Raw genomic sequence first — 21,788 nt, forward strand, 5'->3', positions numbered from 1 at the left:
ACGTTTTGTTTCTTGGATTTAAAGTCTTACGACCATTGATTTCCATGATTTTACAGATGACTTCCCAGAGGGCATAAATGTACTTGTCTCTAGTTTTTTTACAGCATTCGTGCTGTATTGCAGGTTTCAAAAACTTACTGTATTGTAGACATGGTGGAGGAAGAAAACGTCGATGGAAATGAGGAGCTCCGTTCTATTACCGAAATTCGATCAATCCCGCGGCCCAGGACGGATGTTACGCATAGTGACGAAGAAGAAAATGTTGATCATGATGAGTCAGAACGGATGGAATCAATGCAATTGACGGAAAGTTATGTCACGAGTCCCACCAAGATCCAGGCGGCAAGGCGATATCACAGTGGAGACGAAAGAAATAAGGAAATAGGAGAGAAGGAAACTTTGGAAGAGGAAGAACAAGAAGAAGAAGAAATGGGAAACGAGGCTATAGGAAAAGAGGTAGAGAAAATTATACAGGGTGTCCCATTTTAATCTTACACTTGACTTTTTTCGGAAAATATTGCTCGGATCAAATATTGTGTGGAACAAAACTTTTAGGGGTTGAAGGGGGACGTATGATAAAAATTGGTTTGTGGATTCAAAATTCAAAATGGCGGCGTTAGAATGGCCGACATGTTTTTTTCGAATGGAAACATAACTTTTTTTCATCACCAAAAAATTTTTCAGCGCAAAACCAAAAACTTTTGTTGAAAAATTTTTTTGATTAAGTTCATATTTTTCAAGTAAGAACATCATTTTCAACTATTTTAGAGGTATCCAGGATGTACCGCGAAGAGATCTTTAACGTACCAAGTGCAAGTGCGTTTGCGTGTAAGGAGCATATCAACGATTTCGTTGGGACTGAAATCAGTCATTGTTGCTAATTTTCAGAATTTTTCTCTAATTTAAGAACTTTTAAAAATTTTGAGAATCAAGAATTTTTCTCTGATTTCAGAACCTTTATAAATTTTTGATTTCGTCTCTTGCTAATGGCTGCGGAGTCAGAAGATAAACGTTTCAATCAATTTTTCATCCGTGGGCGATCACAATGACTTCTAAAATAAAAAATTCTTCTTTGATTTAAAACTCTAAAGTAAGAGAACTACGCAAAGTCAGACTACGTCAGTACTACCAATGATGTTTTCTTCAATCGCTTACAAAGTGAACTTACCTTTAATCGTAAACGAGGCTTACGCTTAAAGATAAGTACACGCAAACGAGGCTTACGCTTAAAGATAAGTTCACGTAAGCGAGACTTACGCCTACTTTTGAGTTGTAAATCAGAGAAGAATTTTTTATTTTAGAAGTCATTGTGATCGCCCACGGATGAAAAATTAATTCAAACGTTTATCTTCTGACTCCGCAGCCATTAACAAGAGACGAAATCGAAAATTTGTAAAGGTTCTGAAATCAGAGAAAAATTCTTGATTCTCGAAATTTTTAAAAGTTCTTAAATTAGAGGAAAATTCTGAAAATTAGCAACAATGGCTGATTTCAGTCCCAACGAAATCATTGATATGCTCCTTACACGCAAACGCACTTGCACTTGGTACGTTAAAGATCTCTTCGCGGTACATCCTGGATACCTCTAAAATAGTTGAAAATGATGTTCTTACTTGAAAAATATGAACTTAATCAAAAAATTTTTCCAACAAAAGTTGTTGGTTTTGCGCTGAAAAATTTTTTGGTGATGAAAAAAAGTTATGTTTCCATTCGAAAAAAACATGTCGGCCATTCTAACGCCGCCATTTTGAATTTTGGATCCACAAACCAATTTTTATCAAACGTCCCCCTTCAACCCCTAAAAGTTTTGTTGCACACAATATTTGATCCGAGCAATATTTTCCGAGAAAAGTCAGGTGTAAGATTAAAATGGGACACCCTGTAGAAGAAAGTGAGAGCGAAGATGATGGAGGCTGGACTCTGACCATCTCCGATAGCGACACGGAATCATAGTGAAACATGTACATCAAGTGACTCGGCTCAAAAAGATATTAAAAATTTAAATAAAAAAAATCAGTTTGACAGGTTAAAAAATAATAAATATTTATTCAATATTGATCAATTATTCGTGTCGCTTTATTTCTTCTTCGCAAGCAGGAAACTTTTTTGTCACCAATAAAAAAACACCGAAAAAAATATTTTTGATCATATGTTTATATATATTTATATAAAATTCAAAACTAAAACATACTTATTTGGAATAGTTATTGAACGCGATATTAACTGGCGATTTCAATCGAAAAACATGTGACTGAATTCAAAGTATTGTGAATGAGTTTTGATGAGAAATAATTATTACGTAAAATAAAACGATCTAATTTCAAAAAAATTCATTAGATAACCATGTCGTTCTTGTGACTCTTGTTGGAGCCCTTCGAAGTTCATGTGCCAATCCTTTTTTTATAGAATGCAGCTACTCACAGCCCCACCTGTTAGCATTCTGCGAATGCCCAAAGTCTGACAGCTCGTGAAGGGAGCTTCCTGTCGTACAACATGTCTAGTTTTGTTTTTTCGAGAATATAACGTTTCGGGGCTATGTCTTTTCGGGTATATGTCTTTTCGGGAATATGTCATTTCTGGGTCAAGTCTTTTCGGGAGTACGTCATTTCAAGGTTGTGACTTTCGGAAATCTGTAATTTCTGAACTCTTACATTTCTGGAGTATGACAGCCTACCCTTTTAACACCTATTTAAACATAATTTGTACCGATCCAAAATCGACGTCGAATATTGTCAATAATACCAGGGGATCCTGAAAGTCTGAGGGGAATCGGTTATCTTCTAAATCTCTGCCACCATAGAGTAGCAATACCTTTCATGTGATTTTTTTATTCATTTAAACGCTCCATAGAACAATTTTATTCAAACTCGGAATTGCTAATAAAACACTTGTCCTCCGATTGATATCATAAATTTTAGGGCTGTACGTAACTCAAATAGTAACTTTTTTGATTCATTAGAACTCTCTCAAGTTTCTGATGGTTCCCCATAAGAATGAATATTACAAATTACCCTTAAATACTTGGCCTTGAATTGATATCATAAATTTTAATTCTACACGTAACTGAGATGGAATTTTTTGTCAATTCATGAAGCTTTTAGAATAAAATAAAAAGAATGAGGTATCGATGTGAAATTTTTTTCGAATCGTTCTGTTGAAATTATTTACACATGGTTTTATAATTTTTTTATGGAATTTGTTTACACTTTTCATGATATGATCAGGAAACAAAGGACTATCAAGGTACTTGTCCCAACCTTTTTTCCCTAGGGGTCATATTATTTCAGGGTTACTCATAACATTTAAACATTCTTGGAGGTTTTACATTGGTCTTGACATGTTTGATAAATTCGATGATCTTACCATCAGTCCATCTTGGTACACCGATAAATAGTTTGTTTCTCCATACTTCTATTCCAATTGGAAGTGCACTCTCGGGTATAAAATCGTTGTTTTCTATAGCGGCCTGTCTGCTCCCTTCATCCGGATAAGCCCAGTCAAGATCCTTCCACGCAAATCTCTCAAGAAGTGGTGCTCTTCCATATTGCGAAGCCGGTTTTCGTTCATCGAAATTGGAGCTAACGGCTGCAACTCCACAAATAATGGCGAGGGTAAGACTAAAGCACTTTAGCCGAAAGACAACAATTGATTTCATGTTCACGCCCAACATGTTCAGCGAACCAGTTAAACTTTATTTAGTTAATTACTCTCTAAATATTACGTCGAATAGGTATCATGCAGTTAAAGTTTCAACGTTACAAAATAAGACAGTCTTCCGCGTTATTCGAAGCAATACTGGATATTTTCACGAAATAGGATACTGATAAAGATGTAGCCTTTAATAGAGTCGTAGTATCATTTGAGATAAGCAAGTTTTGAAAGCTATTTGCACTCACTGATTAGCGTTGTTGTTCTAATAGGTTTGGCATGTATTCACCTCCCTGCGTATGCCTTTAAGGAAAAGCGGGAAACATGAAAACAGGTATATCGTGAGGTGACCTTTGTGCCTCATTGGTACCTATTCAATTACTTTTCTACAAACATAGCCATGAAAATTACGCAAGAACTTTAACAACCAAACGAACTTACTTATTGTGAAGTTTGATGTTAATAACTAGTAGTCTCTTTCGAAATGATTACTACGCAGTACTATTCTCAGGTAAACACAATCTCAACTGATTTCAGCTGAAAAAACAAAACAATCTCACAGTTATTCTCACTACCACATGGGCTTCCTCTTGCCATATCATTTGAATCTTCTACATATGTATCTATTATTTATTCCTTTGGAGCATAGTGGCATACTGGTATGTCACCTATTTCCATTCTTTTTCCCTTCAATCAAACTGTTTTTTAGCGCCTAATAATGAATGTAAATATATTTTTAGGGTGTTAGAGGGTCAATCGGGCCTACTGTATTAATACAAAAAGTAAAAAAGGCACGCCAAGTATTAAAAGGTCGTGACCGTTGTTTTAAATGATTTTCTATATTCGCATTGTCAATAAATAAATTTAAAAAAATATTCAACTGTGAAAAAATTAGAGATCTATTGTAACATATACAGTGAATGAATTACGTTTCCTGTAGGAATTCTGAATTTTGGAAATAAAAAAAAATGAGATCATTTTCTAACGTAGCCAAGTACAGTGAATGAATTAAGGTTCTTGTGGAATTCATTCGTGTACACTTTTAGCCCTAATCCCTCACTTATTCAGAAAAATTTTCCAGCAAACGTCACAGAGCAACAAAGGTTTCTCGAATGATTCTGCAATTATTAAGAGATTATCATCTGTTTTTATGCTAGCTCGGATTATAAACTTAAAACAGTTTACGCGTACAAGTGCATGCATTGTATCTATACGATGAACTGCACAAATTCATTTTCAACATTACACACAAGCTTGGCGTGCATGGTTTTCAATCGAAAGCTCGGGAAGATACAATTGTTCAAATTTACTATGAAAACAAAAATTAATTAGAATTGTATGAACGAGTGTGAAAAAAACCGATCCCCCAATAAAATAAGAGGGGCCCTGTTATATAATGATTTGGTAAACAATACAGATGGGTGAAATTTGTGGATAAAATTGAACAATTAAACGAACGGATAAAGAAATGAAATCAATCAATCCCTTTATATGCCTTTATCTTGTACGGATAGATACGGCCATTCTTTCATGGCCATACGCATTTTAATTTATCCACGCGTCACTTTCACTCGTTTGTCCGTACACTCTTTTTTTACCAAATGGGCAGATGATTGGATGAATTACACAAGTATTGAAATGGATGAACAAAGAAGTAAGCTGTGTAAACATTGATTTGAGAAAAGAAAACGCGTTGAATACGAAACATTTGGAGTAATGAATTTATCAGTCAAACTAGTCAAGAATAGATATTTTTTTTGTGTACACAGCGCGGGATTTCACGTCGAACTACTCAATAAAATAGTTGGATGGAAAAGGGATGGCAAATTAAAAAACAATTACATGAGAGGATCATCAAGTTTTCTTCAAATATATGGACGGATGAGGCATTCCTTCGCCGAGCTTCCGATTGAAAACCATGCACGCCAAGCTTGTGTGTAATGTTGAAAATGAATTTGTGCAGTTCATCGTATAGATACAATGCATGCACTTGTACGCGTAAACTGTTTTAAGTTTATAATCCGAGCTAGCATAAAAACAGATGATAATCTCTTAATAATTGCAGAATCATTCGAGAAACCTTTGTTGCTCTGTGACGTTTGCTGGAAAATTTTTCTGAATAAGTGAGGGATTAGGGCTAAAAGTGTACACGAATGAATTCCACAAGAACCTTAATTCATTCACTGTACTTGGCTACGTTAGAAAATGATCTCATTTTTTTTTATTTCCAAAATTCAGAATTCCTACAGGAAACGTAATTCATTCACTGTATATGTTACAATAGATCTCTAATTTTTTCACAGTTGAATATTTTTTTAAATTTATTTATTGACAATGCGAATATAGAAAATCATTTAAAACGACGGTCACGACCTTTTAATACTTGGCGTGCCTTTTTTACTTTTTGAAGTTTTAATATTTACTGATTTCACTTCTTTTTGCGAGACGTGACAACTATATAGGAATCGTATTTCATTCACTATATTTGTCAACTTCAGAAAACGATCTCATTTTTTTTTTATATTTTGAAGTTTTTTATTGATAATGCAAATATAGAAAATTATTGGAAACTATGGTCGCGACCTTTTAATAATTGGCGTTCTTTTTTTACTTTGTCAATTATTTTTTTTCTAACTTAGCTGATTTTTTAGAGGCGTGACAATATTTACTTAAGAGAAAAAATACATTCCTCGTCTTCGACGAAAATTTTTAAAACGATTTGTTTCAAGTTGAGTGCTTTTCTCTATGTGCCAAAAGCAATCGACACAGCCAATTTTTCTATGTAGACGGACGAAAACTGTGCGGTTATGTTCATGTGAGTTGAAACCTTTTACAAGCAATAATGGTGACGATTTTGATTATCCATTCAGCAAATCGAATTTTCCAATGAAAGATTGGGAAATTCCTATGCAATGGGATGATATTTTCATTTTCTATTCCTTTTTTTGAAAAGCTCCACTTGTTTACTAGGAAAAATGATTTTTGAAACTATCTTCATCTCATTCATGGATTCCATGTTGACATGGATACTGTCAATGGTTTGCAATGTCCAAGGAAATGTTTCCATGGTATTCAATGTCTAAGACCACAGCTTTATGGTTATTGGTGTCCAGTGATATTTTTTCATGGTCTTCTGTAACGTCTGAACCTGCCTCGTCAATGTAAACTATTAAATCGCAGATCTAGATATCGATAACTATGAGGAAATATATCGTAAACCATTGCACCGTTTACCTAAATATCGGGAAATATAAAATTGTCGAATATATATTGAAAAATACGAAGGCATCCACCTAGACATCGAAAACTCTATAGTCGCCAAACTAGACTTCGAAAACTATAGAGCCGACGACCTAGATATCGAAAACCTTAGAAAAACTCACCACACTATCGGAAACTATGGAGCCATTGACTTTCATATCGGGAACCATGGACAAATTCACCTTAACATCGGAAACTATGGAGCTATGGACCGGAATAGTGAAAACTATGAAGTCGTCAACCTAGTCCACGAAAACAATGGGAAAACATACCTGGACATTGAAAACTACGGAGCCGTTGATCTAGACCTCGAAAAGCATGAAAAAACATACCAGCACGACGAAAGCCATGGAGAAATATACCTAGCCATCGAAAACCATGGAGCTGTCGACGTAGACATCGAAAACAATGGAACCGTCGACCTAGACCATGAAAACCATGGAGAACCATAACCAAACGTCGAAAACTATGGAAATGTTGACCTAGCATCAAAAGCCATGACGGAATATACCTGGACCACGAAAACCATGAAGGAACATACGTAGACATTTAAAACTATGAAGAAATATACCTGGACATCCAAAACCATGGAGGAATATACCTAGACATTGAAAAATATGTAGACACATACCTAGACATCGAAAAGTATGGAGTCATCGACCTAGATCGCGGAAATGATGAAGAAATATACCTAGAGAACAAAAACTATGGAAACTCAGACCTAGCCATCGAAAACTGTGGAACCATCAACTTAGACCACGAAAACCATGGAGAAACATACCCAGACATCGAAAACCATGGAGGAATATACCTGAACCACGAAAACCATGATGAAACATGCCTAGATATTGAAAACCATGGAGGAATATACCTGGAACACGAAAACCATGAAGGAACATGGTTTTCGTGGTCCTTCATACTTGGTCATTGAAAACTGTAGAGCCGTCGACCTCGACTGCGAAAACCATGAAGAAACATACCTAGACCACGAAAACCATGGAAGAATCTACGTAGACCACGAAAACCATAGAAAAACATATCCAGACATCGAAAACCCTGGAGGAATATACCTGAACCACGAAAACCATGGAGGAATCTACCTAGACCACGAAAACTATGGAGGAATCTACCTAGACCACGAAAACCATGGACAAACATATCCATACATCGAAAACCATGGAGGAATATACCTGGACCACGAAAACCATGAAGGAACATGTCCAGACATTCAAAACCATGAAAGAATATACCTAGACATCAAAACCCATGGAGGAATTATCCTAGACCACGAAAACCATGGAGAAGCATACTTGGACATCGAAAACTGTGGAGCCGTCGACCTCGACCGCGAAAACCATGATTAAACATGCCTAGACATTGAAAATCATGGAGGAATATACCTAGACATCGAAACCCATGGAGGAATTATCCTCGACCACGAAAACCCGAGAGAAACATACCTGGACATCGAAAACTGTGGAGCCGTCGACCTCGACTACGAACACCATGAAGAAACATACCTAGACCACGAAAACCATAGAGGAATCTACCTATACCGAGATAACCATGGAGGAATATACCTGGATGACGAAAACCATGAAGGAACATGCCTAGACATTGAAACCATGAACAAACGTACCTAGACCACGAAAACCATGGAGGATTGTACCTAGACCACGAAAACCATGGAGGAATATACCTGGACCACGAAAACCATGAAGGAAAACGTCTAGACATTGAAAACCATGAAGGAAAATACCTAGACATCAAAACCCATGGAGAAATTATCCTAGACCACGAAAATCATGGAGAAACATACCTAGGCATCGAAAACTGTGGAACCGTCGACCTCGACCGCGAAAACCATCAAGAGACATACTTAGACCACGAAAACCATGGAGAAATATACCTTAGACATCAAGAACTATGGAGAAATACACCTGCACATCAGAAACCATAGAGGAATATACCTAGACATCGAAACCCATAGAGGAATTATCCGAGACCACGAAAACCATGGAGAAACATACCTGGACATCGAAACCTGTGGAGCCGTCAACCTCGATCGCGAAAACCATGGAGGAATATACCTAGACATCAAGAACTATAGAGAAATACACGTGGACATGAAAAACTATGGAGAAATACACTCGCACATCAGAAACCATGGAGGAATATACCTAGACATCGAAATCCATGGAGGAATTATCCGAAACCATGAAAACCATGAAGAAACATACCTGGACATCAAAAACTAAGGAGCCGTCGACCCAGACCTCGGTAACCATGAAAAAACATACCTAGACGACGAAAGCCATGGAGGAATATATCTGGACATAAAAAACTATGGGGTCGTCCACCTAGAAATCGAAAATCGCGATAGAATGTACCTAAACCTAGTCCTCCAAAACCCATGAGCTATCGCCCTAGACATCCTCGAAAAATCCAGCGGCGTCGACCAGAATTTTATATTTTTTTATTTTTATTATTTATTATTTAATGTTATTCGTATTATTCAATTTTTTTATTTTATTATAATATTATCATTTTATATTATATATTGTATAATATAATATATATATTATATTATATGTTAATTATAATAAAATATTTATTATAATAATATTTTATTATTAATTAATATTAATAAATAAAATATATATTATATAATTATATACATATTTTATGCGCAAACCAGGAGCTGGTATTGCCCCCGCTGTGCGCCCATTCTCTGTCTCTCTCGCTCGGCGACGCAGAAGGAGAGGGGGTAGCCGCGTTCAGCGTAGTGCGTGACGTAGAGTGTGACAAAAGTAAGAAATCGTGCAAAGGACGTAAGTCCAAATGTAAACAAGCGTAACTTACGCCTCTCTGTCTCTAAGAAAATGAAAATCCCGAAATGATGGATTTTAAATCCCTAACGTTACATATCTCAGGATCTACTGGACGGATTTACTTGCAACAAAGACCAATGGAAAGAGAAAAATCGAAAAAAAATCGTCACAAATTTTCAAGTTCTTTTATGAAATGGTTTATTTGTGAGAGCCATTTGAAAATTCTGTGACGTCATAAAACCGGCATATTCGCGTATATAAGAGTAGCGGCAGGGCTCGCGCTGGCTTTTCTTTTGCGCTGCAGTTTTTCCTTTTAATACTTGGCGTCGAGCCGCTACCGCGTCTCTTGATAAAGGGCTTATGTTACACTTGGAGGACGTTAATAACCACTACAGTGCAAAAAAAGATGGTCAAGATGCACGGTGCTCAAGATGCACGATGCTCAAAGCTTACTCTATAAGGTGCTATATTTTGCATTTTGGCTTCCTCATAGAGGAAGCTTTGAGCATCGTGCATTTTGAGCACCGTGCATCATGACCATCTTGAGGAAGCAATTTGCAAATTTTAATTGTCAGCATTTTTTTTGTATACAAGGAAATAATATATTTTCTCTACCTTCTTTTACGAATATAAATTTATCTCTTTGTTTAAATCCATCAAAAAAATTTTCATCGTTTTTCTATTTATATTTGAATTAAATAATTCCGACAACTTTGCTGGAAAGTATAAAGAAAGTAGACTGATACACGATATCTTATAAAATTTCCAAAAATTAAAGCGGTTAGACGATATTTTGAAAAACTCATATTTTCGTAAAATTCAAAAAATCATAAAATTTAAACCGCTCAACCGATATTCCCCAAATTTAATACCAACCTTCCTATTATGATAATCTATTTATAAAAAAAAAAAAAAAAATTATTAATAAATTTTAAAATTTTCGAAAGTTAGAGCGTCGAAACCTTTTTTATGAAAATTTCAAAACGTCGTCAAATTCGTAATTTTTTATAAATTCTGACAAAATTATCAGAGAACGAAGAGCTTGTACAGATTAACATCTGTGCAAAACGGTAGTCCTGCATCTAAAACCGTTTTCGAGTTACACACACACACACACGCACACACACACACGCACGCACACACACAAATTAAAAGTAGTGGATCCAATATCGTAGTACAAAACCGTAATTTTACTGGAATTACTGAAACATCAGTGTTACTGAATATGTTCATTCTGTGACACTGAATTTCTGATAGAATTATGCTTTTAGCATTACACTCGGAGCTAACGGCGAGGACATAGATAATTTCTAGCGCCATTTTTTTTAGTACATTTTAGTATGTTTTTTGCTTTATATTTGTTCTTTTTTATTTTGTATATATTTTTTTACTTTTCGATTATATTTATTTTTACTTTTCGAACGATTATTCGACAGGACTGTATGCATCCTGATCAGCTACAGCAAAAAGTTTAAAGTCCTGAGTTACATTCTAATCATAATACTTTTTTTTTATTTTAGTGCAATAAGTCTAATATCTATATTTTAAATTCAGTTTCATGATGAATGACACGTGAGCGCTCGAAGTAATGTCTTTTATTCAAATGAAGTGACTGCTTGCATTCAAGGCCGTTATACTTTTCAAGTTTATATATTTTGGCTGACTTCAAAATTAGCGACTCTGATAATCCTGAAGTGCCGAATTTAGTCGGTACCAAGAATATTTCATGTTTCAGTTCACCAATCGTTTTTAAATTATAAGCTCCATTTTAATCAAATAAACCCCTACATACGAATTTTCGACTTCATCAAGCTATTTTGAGCGTTTCGGTTCCTTATCCTGGATCCGCGATCTTGAATTTTCAAATCTTAAGGGCAGATTTGTAATTAGTGACCCCAAAAACCGCAAGTACAAATTTTTTAGCTGATTACACGTAAGGAAAAATGTATGCAGAAGCATACATGGTATGTAGAACATACAGGGTGTCCCATAGGAATATGTGAAAATTAATGAATCACTATTTTTTAAATAATGAAAGGACTCTGAAAATGTTAATGTTTTTTAATAAAAGACAATTGTCATTTTCATTTCACGTCTATTTTATTATATATAACAAAGCACTATTAGTACAAACTATTGATTTAAAAATACAGTGAAGAATGTGAGGTATCAATGATATATATTTTCGAAATGAGAACCATCTGATTTGGCACAAATATCCAAACGCATCCTAAAACTATCAAAAACATGTTCTAATATTTCGTCTGAAATGTCATTGATGGTATTTCTTAATGCCTTTAATTAAATCATCTATTATTCTTCAGTTATTTTCATAGCAATGATCTTCAATATAGCCCCATAAAGAGAAATCACAGGGATTGAAATCTGGCGAATAAGGTGGCCACTCTAATCCTGTTCTTCTAGCAAAGGGTGGACACCCTAGGCCAATAATTCGAGCGCCATAAACTTTATTGATGGACTCAAATACTTGTGTGCAATGAAGAGCTGCTTCGTCTTGTATAAAATTAAAAGATTTAAGGAGATCTCTCTTCTTCGTATAAGGAAAGAACTTTGTCACGAACATTCCTTTGTATGTCTCTCCGGTGAAAGTACAATTAAAGAAATATAGGTACATATCTTTTATTAACATGGCTGCCCACACGGTCACTTTTTAGGGATAAAGCGACGTTGCCATTACGACTGTAGGATTTAACAAGCTCCAAAAACAATAACTTTGTTTGTTGACGTAACCATTCATTCAGAAATGTGCTTCGTCAGAAAAAATTATTGCTTTTTGAAGTAAAACTCCTTAGGCGCGCTGGGCTTGGGGGGTAAACCGATGAAAATCTTGTTACGGAAGTGTATAAAGGAAGTGCTACGAAAAGTGTGAATGCGCATGCGCATGTACATTTTCGTTCTCTCTCACGCTCATTGCCATGGGCTCGTGTGATTGGGCGAGGCGAACGATAATTGAGAGAGAGATATACGTTGGTAGAGATAGAAATACATAACCCTAGGAAAAAAAAGGTGGGGACAAGTACATTGATGATCCCTTGTTTGCTGAGAATTACATCCATAAAAAAAATATGAAATTTTTTTTTTTTAAATTGTAAAAAAGTTACTTTATAAAAAAAAATACAGAACAATTCGAAAAAAATTTCACAAATCTTGAAAAAACATTATATTAAAAAAAAAACTAATCTGTATCTATTTTTTAAAGTGTCAAAAGCATTAAATAACAATTAAAACATAAAAAACCGAAACATCACGCTTGAAATAATTTTGGAAACCGATGCCTCATTCTTCTAATTTTATTCGAACAGCTAAATCAATTAAAAAAACTTCCATCTAATTTACGTGCAGCATTAAAATTTATTATATCAATTCGAGGCCAAGTATTTTCTATTCAATTGAAAACAGTCACCACTTGAGTTACGTGCAGCATTAAAATTTATGATATCAATCGAAGGACAAGTAATTTATGAGTAACTCCAAATTTCAACATCATGGAATTGTTCTTAGAAGCTTTTAAATCGAAAAAAATCACATGCAAGCTAGCCATTTCTTACTCTATAGTGGCAGAGACTTATAAGAAAATCGATTCTCTTCAGGCTTTCAGGAGCTTCTGATATTATTCACAACATTCGACGTCGATTGGATCGATAAAAATTATGTTTAAATATGAGTTAAAAGTACTTGTCCGGGCCATCACTATTCATACAAATAAAAATCGATCACAAAAAAACGAAATTGAACGGCAGAATCAGGTAAAAGATTTATTGAAATGCGATTTAGTATTAGTTTAATGTTCTTAATAATAGTATATAGGTTAGTTATGCCGAATGAAATTCGTTCGCTGGAAGAAGTGAGAAATAAAAATTGCCGTCATTGGAATACAAACTGGGGAGTTATTTTGGAAGCTTGAACATATTTAATGTCCAAAATGTTTTTTATTTATCGATGCACAATAACATCCCTTGTATAGTACAGGACAATTCGTTTCCATTCTCATTCAATTAGTGCAATTAAGGGAATATTACTTGAAGATAACTCTCTAAATTCGCTCTGCATGAATATTTGTGCTCGATCAGTTCTAGAGAAGCCCTGATTTTTATTTGAATAAACAATTTTAATGGAAAGTGATGGGCAGGACAAGTACTTTTAACTCATATTTAAACATAATTTGTATCGATCCAATCGACGTCGAATATTGTGAATAATATCAGAAGCTCCTGAAAGTCTGAAAAGAATCGATTTTCTTATAAGTCTTTGCCACCATAGAGTAAGAAATGACTAGCTTGCATGTGATTTTTTTGGATTTAAAAGCTTCTTAGAACAATTCCATAATGTTGAAATTTGGAGTTACTCATAAATTACTTGTCCTTCGATTGATATCATAAATTTTAGTGCTGCACGTAACTCAAGTGGTAACTTTTTTCAATTCATTAGAAAATACTTGACCTTGAATTGATATAATAAATTTTAATGCTGCACGTAAATTAGATGGAATTTTTTTCAATTGATTTAGCTGTTCGAATCAAATAAGAAGAATGAGGCATCGGTTTCCAAAATGATTTCAAGCGCGATTGTTCGGTTTTTTATTTTTTACTTGTTATTTGATTCTTTTGACACTTTAAAAAATAGATACAGATTAGTTTTTTTTACAGATAATGTTTTTTCAAGATTTGTGACAACTTTTTCGAATTGTTCTGTATTTTTTTTTATAAAATAATTTTTTTGACAATTTAAAAAGAAAATATTTTTAAAGTTTCTTTTATGGATGGAATTATCAGCAAACGAGGGACCATCAATGTACTTGTCCCAACCTTTTTTTTCCTAAGGGAAGTTTATGGTTTGATATCACGTCTTTTTTCGCAAAAGTTGCTTATTTATGTTCAGTTGAATATAGGATTTTAGTTTAAATTTCTATGAATTATTTATGATTTTCGTCTTATAACGTTGGTTTTCACGAAAAAAGACCTATTTTTCGTCAAAATTGTACTGGACATATTTCGTCACAGGTCTGTCCTCGGACTTTGGCGATTTTTTCCCTTGTCCTCTAATATGTTTTGTCAATCAGGAACACAAGAGCACGGTCGAAAGCGGGTTGGAGGCCGGGATATGATTTTCGGCTTATAACGTTGGGTTCCACTAAAAAAGACTTATTTTTCGTAAAAATTGAACTGGAAATATTTCGTCACAGGTTTGTTCTTGGACTTTGGCGATTTTTTTCCTTGTATCTTAATATGTTTTGTCAATTAGGAACCAAAGAGCACGATGGAAAGCGGGTTGGAGGCCGAGATATGATTTTCGGCTTATAACGTTGGTTTCCACGAAAAAAGACCTAAATTTCGTCAAAATTGTACTGGAAATATTTCGATAGAGGTTTGTTCTTGGACTTTGGTGATTTTTCTCCTTATCTTCTAATATGTTTTGTCCATTGGAAACTCAAGAGCATGTAGCAATGCTTGTTGTGGGCTGAGATATGATTTCCGGCTTATAACGTTAGTGAAAAGAAAGGAAAAGAGGAAAGATAGATCAAATTCAAGACACAACGAATCCAACAGAATTGGCCATTTTTAAATGTCGTTTTTGCATTTTGAATCTAGACATTTTTGTGTCATCCAAAACATGCCCCCGATGCCATATATTTCCAAAGTTTACAAGTGGCCGCGGAGATCCAATTATCTACAGTTTGATAGTTGCAGAAAAAAGGCACCCGGAAACATTTATTATGTCAGAATTCAAAGAAGTAAAAAAAACTGAGCGTACTTGATTCAACAGAGCAACGGAATTCAAAGACGTTTAAGGTACCTGCATTAGTTGTGGAGGAAAACAATTTCCTTTCAGGATAATTTAGAAATAAATTAGGAAATTCAGAAATTTAGCATAGAATTTAGAAAAAGGAAAATTAAGATAATTAGTAAAGCTGAAAACTTTTGTGATGAATTTTTGAAATTACATGTTACGGTTGGAGTAAAAAATTTAAATAATTGGCACACATGCTGCGTCACAAAAATATCAAAGTTTGAAGGTATTCGCTCCATACCGCAGTAATACAAACTTTAATACTATTTGAAAAGAAATACTTTGAAACTTGCTGAACAAAGTTCCATTACATATTACCACAATCAAAGATAGGGGGTGATACTTAGCACACATACTTATCCATAGAAATTTCCAAGTTCGCAGGTATCTGCTGTGATTCAATGTATCTGCGCAATGAGTTTGGAAGACAGCAATTTCAAATCCATCCATAAATGAGCAACTGAAGACTTCTGTAATGAATTTTTCACTTGATATTTATGTTACGGTGCGAGTCAAAAAATAAAATAAATGGCACAGTATATAAATTTTATAGTTTGCAGATTTTTGCTGTATTTCAATGATCCAAATCTATAGTATTAGAGTGAAAAGTTGTTAGAAGTCATGATGTTACATTAAAATGACATAGCGCACATAACATTCAGAAATTCTGTAGGTTTCCATGATGTTGGCAGGTATTATACTTAATCGCATCGAAAACTGAGCAACTGTACACTTATTGTAATGAATGTTTTCACCAATAATTCCACATTTGCAGTTTGCAGAATAGGAATACTCAACATACACGTCATTTCATAAGTATTGTTGTCAATATTTGAGTTTGCCTACCGCATTCCGAAGATTCAACTTTTCATATTATCAGCAAAAAAAGCATTCAAAGACTTTTTGGAACAAGTTTCAAAATTTATCACTCGACAGACCAGGTGGAAAAAGAATAACTACACTTATATCAAGACCAGAAACTGTTTTGAGAATCTGTTGTACAAAATGTGCGATTGATGATCATAATTGGAAACCTCTTGAATCACGTTACCACAATCAGCATGAAGAAATAGTAGAAAATCATAGGACACATATTAGGCAACCAATTAATAATATGTATCGATCCGCTGCAAACCGATGGAGTCAAAACAAGGATCGGAAAGAGCAGAGCCAAACTCAATAGGAAACAAAATATGGGAATATTCAAAAATAATGTTGACACAAGAAATAAATTAGAAAACATTTATTCGATTGGAGTTTCTCACATTATACACTAACAGTTCCGTGTGTTTTTGATTTATTAATTATCAACCATAATATTTCATATCGCAAAAAGAAAATTTGACGTTTTAGGTTGACGAACATTTTTCCTTACAACTTCCAGACCTATTTTTGATAAACTGATTTGCCTTATTTATATTATTCACTAACTATGCGAACGTTTGTTACATTTGTCCCGCACTTCGTTACATAAAACCCCGGCCGGTTCGTTATTACCACACAGCTATCAAAGGGAACTCGCATATATAACCTACATTATTACACATGATATATAATCACGCAACCGACGATATATTTACACTTGACAATATTCCGCGCACTCTGGTTTAATTGAAAGATTATCTCAGTTGACACTTATTTCCAATCGAACAAAATAATGAAATATTGAAAAGTTTCGTTGACATAAGCATCGCGCATTTTTTTATATTTTTCATTTTCACACACAGATCACAGTCTACATTTACGCGGCCGCTTTTATACGCTAGGCAAGTATCACTCTGAGTCGATTGGTACGCCGCCCTATGGCATTCATGCGCAACTTTTGGCGGATAGCAGAACGCGCGCGCAATGTCTCATGTCATAACAAACGGATTCCAGTCAGTAGATTTAAGCATTTTTCGTCCCAAAAGCATTTCAAAAGGTGCAAAATTAGTAAAAAGTTTTCACGTGAGTGATGTAAAAGAAATAATTAATGGCAATGATCGAATTATTAGTGGTTCGGTGTTAAGGGAAACGCCGGGTGCTCGAAGCACTTTGAAAAAAGAAAACATCTATTCTCCAAGCGTAAAGGTAAGTCAATAAAAGGCAATTTTTGAAAATTCGGATGATAAACAATAAAATGCATAATTTTACAGATAGATCAAGAAAATGGACGCACTGTACTAAGTGCACACTGTACGTGCAAGGCAGGCGTACTCTTTTGCAAACATGCTGCGGCATTGTGTGTTTTCGCTAATGAAGAGCACACAACATCGCAAACAGATGAACCGATGATCTGGAATCGTCCGCCAGAGCAGCAGCTTCGTAAATATGCCAAAGGATGTACAATTGAAACTCTGTTCCCTTTTAAGAAAGGAAATATTACAGATAAGACATTTTACACATATGAAAATGTTGAGAATGTATCAGATGCTCATCGACAAGAAAATTGTGCAATGATTGCTATGCTGAAAGCTGAAGAAACTTGTATTCAGGAGAAAGAAGAAAGAGAACACTCTAAGCGAAGAAAAGAAGCATCTTGTCGTGAATTGTTTTCGAAATTACTCCAGCTGCAAAAAGAAAGTGCCTTCAATATTTATAACTATTGCGAATACAGAACACTTCAAGACGGTACTCGACAATTAACAAAAATTACATGCCCTGAAAGTTCTTCTTCATTTTTTGAATCAAAAATCAAAGTGAATGAGCAGCAATGGATCGACATCTGTTTTGATTCTTTAAATCAATCTCAAACAGCAATTTGGTTTGAGAAACGACGGGTGAGAATAACCTGTAGTGAGAACGTCCATCATATCAAAACAAGACGCAAAGACTATGAATCTCTCGCTTCAAGATTCATAAAAAATTCGAACAAAAAAATAACGAATCAAGCCATGCGTTACGGTCTAGAATTAGAACCTCATGCAAGGGACTTCTTTTCAAAATTGATTCAGCATAAGGTCTATGAATCAGGTTTAGTAATCTCACTTAACCAACCATTCCTTGCTTGCAGTCCGGATGGATTCATTTTTAACGGAACCGATTTCGAATTAGTGGAAATAAAATGTCCTTACTCCTGTAAAGACACACCAATAATCGATGTCCTCAATCGCAAGAGTTTTGTTGGGTTTTTAAAATGGAATGAGAACGATAAACTTGAACTGCTGACTAGTCACAAGTACTATACTCAAGTCCAAGTATCAATGTACGTGGTTGCTGTGAAAATTTGTCATTTTTTTGTTTATTCTGAATTGCAATTTGTTTATCTACAAATTGCACGAAATGAAGAGTTTTTAAGTACTCTTATTCCAAAGATAGAGAAATTTTATTTCTCGTACTTCATTCAATCATTTGAAACGAGAATGGAAGAAGAAACCGAATGTATGGGATAAAAACAAGTGTAAAAAGAAGAGTTATATACCAGTGTTTTTATTAATAACTATGGAAGATTTTATGAATACAAAAGTTTATAATTCGTTATTAATTCTATAAAGTTTTTATGCTGTAAAGTTTTATCAAAATAAATATATTTAAAAATTCTTGTTTTCTGTTGAAGTTTTATTCAGAGTCCGGAGCCTCCAACCGAATGATTGGTTCTTTGTTATTTGCCAGAACGCAGGCGATGTACATGATTTTATCTATGTATTCTAACAATTCAATAGAAATGTGACGTAAAATGCAAAAAATTTTTACCCGTTGAATAGCCCTCTCTACATGAATTCGAACTGATGCTATCGAATAACCCTGAGAAATTTCTTCCACTGTAAATTGAGGATTCATAGCAAACGGAGGCATTACGAGTACACACTGACGTTCGAGAAGTACAGTTCTTATTTGAGGAAATCCTTTGTCCGCCATAATTTCATCACCAGGTTCCACCAGGCTTATGAATCCGGAATCATTGGTAATAAATCCATCAGTAGAGCGACCACCATATCCTTTAGAAATGAAGGTGATCATACCTGAAGGAGAAATAGCAATTAAGAACTTGACCGTGAAGCCGCCCTTATATCTCGAGTACATATGGATTCGTTGTTCAACAGTTGGTGGTGTGTCGCACGGAAGTTCAGTGCAATCTATTATTGCACGACAATTAGGATGATCCTTGAATGCTGAAGGCATGATTTCTTTTATTGCTTCCCTCGAAGGCCAAAATATCCAAGTTTTCGTCTTTTCATAAAGAGTTTCAAGAACTTCATAAAATATATTTGAAGCAGTTGTTTTTGAAACCTTAAAAATGCATCCGATTGCTCCAAAGCTTAATCCAAGTTTCATCTTCATTAAGAACAATAGCAGTCTATTCTTTCCGTTCAAAATTCTGTAAAAAGCTGGCTGTCCCTTTTCTTGCGGTTGAATAAATGCCAGTAACACGTGAAAAAAAGATAAGGATATTCCTCCCAGTTGCTTCATCGTTGTGTCATCTTTTATGTCCTCAAATCCAGCAAATCCCATTTTTAATGGATAGTTTGGGCCAATGCAAACATTTTTAGTTTTTTTTGGTAGTGGTATCGACACTTTGACTTGGCACTTATTTGTCAAGACGATAGATGTTTGTGTGGAAGCTTCATTAGTTACTGAATTTTGCCAGCAAAATAATGTTGATGGGCCATCACTAGGTATCGGTGAATCATTGAAAAAAATTGGTTCGGTTTGGGTAGCCACATGTTCAAAATTATTTCCTCCATTCGTATAATCATCCATTGAGTCCATGGTTTCAGTGGAGATTCCTGCCTTGTTTGTCCCTTCATGAAATAATACATCTGAATTATTTTTTCAATTAGTCTTTTTTTGGCCAATATTGTAAATTAAACTTACAAGAAAAATTATTAAGCGGTGTGAAACCAGCAGTGACTTCCTGCAATCTCTTTCTTCTCGCTGTTAATCTCTCCGCTCTTTTTGAATTTGAATATTTTCTCGTTTTGTAGACGGACGGGAAGATTGTTGGATTGTATGCATCATTTGCAGGATTGTTAGACTTTTCACCTCCGCAAAAATGTAGACTGCAAATTCTTGAATTTTTACTTGGCTTCCATGGCTTACCGTCTGAACTGGAACAAATATAAGATTAATTGTGACACATCAGCTATTAACAAGGATTTCATTCAAATTATTTCTGTTTTATTTGAAATGATGTATTTTCATATTCTTTTCGGAAAAAACATTAGTTGCATATCAAAATAAGAGAACGACACTTACGTGTTACGACGGACAACACTTATCCAATATTTCCTTCGTTCCAATTCCCATGGTCGATTAGGAAAAGTATAAAAATGTACACCATCACTTTTTTTTTCAATACTATTACATCCCACGACACAACAATTGCGATTTGATGACATTTTTCATCATTTAAAGAATTTTCAGTAAGCACTCGACACAAGTTGACATGTGGTATGGAAGCCATTCGTCACCCTAGAGTTGTTCTTTGACACCAACTGGCGGCGCCACAAGAGATACTTGCCTAGCGTATACCGGTTTAGTATACCATCAAGAGACTCGGTAGAGTCTCGGGACAAGTACATTGACAGCCCTGTCGTCTGCTGGCCCGAGGCTCTCGCCGAGACTATACTTTCTCTGAATAAAACGATTCGCGGTGGTGGGGGTAAAATTGGCATGTGATTTTCTTTAATTGCGAAGCTCATGAGTTATGTACGGCTTTCAAAATTGAACTTTAAGCTAATTAAGAAGTTCTCTGTCGAATGAGCCCAAAATCAGCATGCTCGGTGGCGTATTTGCTGAGAAAAAACTTTGCACGGGCTCAAGATTATGCAAAAGTTACTGACACATCACGAGTTCGACGTATACGTATACGCGTTTTGACGTAGTTAGTGGTAGTAGAGTTGTGCCTCTACGCATTCTGATTGGCTCAACGATGTCGGCTCCTCCAGCTGCTAGGCCGACCGCGGGTGGGGCTCAAGAGTTAGAAGGCCTAAAATAGCGAACAGGCATTCTGTATATCTATATATGCGTTATACAGAATGCCTGTTCGCCATTTTAGGCCTTCTAACTTTTGAGTCTTACCCCGACCGCGCTCAGACTCCGTGAATATTATATATATATATAAATCATGTGTCAGTTTTCGATCATCGTATAAACAAACGGAGTTTTGACATTATGGAATGCGTGTGGGATAAATAAAGAAAACTTTCGTCATCTAACGAAGTGCATAGTACTAAAACCTGTGAAATGCTAAACTAAACCGGTATAAAAGCTGTTGTGCCCGTACATCGCACTCATTAAAACAAATTAAGCACTCTCAGC

General features: G+C 35.1%; 2 protein-coding genes across 2 annotated transcripts in view; both read right to left on the reverse strand.

Moving 5' to 3' along the window:
* LOC122406510 (protein yellow-like) overlaps positions 1 to 3,807 on the reverse strand; it is a 75,532-nt gene extending 71,725 nt beyond the window's left edge. Inside the window, exon 1 of the mRNA XM_043412005.1 lies at positions 3,364 to 3,807. Coding sequence (XP_043267940.1) covers positions 3,364 to 3,670 — 307 coding nt within the window. The 5' untranslated portion in view covers positions 3,671 to 3,807. The remainder of the gene's footprint in view (positions 1 to 3,363) is intronic.
* A 15,257-nt stretch (positions 3,808 to 19,064) lies between these two features.
* Positions 19,065 to 20,252, reverse strand: LOC122405985 (uncharacterized). The gene has a single exon (XM_043411106.1). The coding sequence runs from the start codon at positions 20,235 to 20,237 to the stop codon at positions 19,086 to 19,088; it is 1,152 nt and encodes a 383-aa protein (XP_043267041.1). The 5' UTR covers positions 20,238 to 20,252; the 3' UTR covers positions 19,065 to 19,085.
* Positions 20,253 to 21,788: the final 1,536 nt, after the last annotated feature.

The sequence above is a fragment of the Venturia canescens genome, chromosome 2, assembly GCF_019457755.1.
Source record: "Venturia canescens isolate UGA chromosome 2, ASM1945775v1, whole genome shotgun sequence".
Taxonomy (NCBI): domain Eukaryota; kingdom Metazoa; phylum Arthropoda; class Insecta; order Hymenoptera; family Ichneumonidae; genus Venturia; species Venturia canescens.

Excerpts from the sequence above, each read along its gene's own strand:
- LOC122405985 (XM_043411106.1), bottom strand. The coding sequence starts at position 20,237 with ATGGACTCAATGGATGATTATACGAATGGAGGAAATAATTTTGAACAT.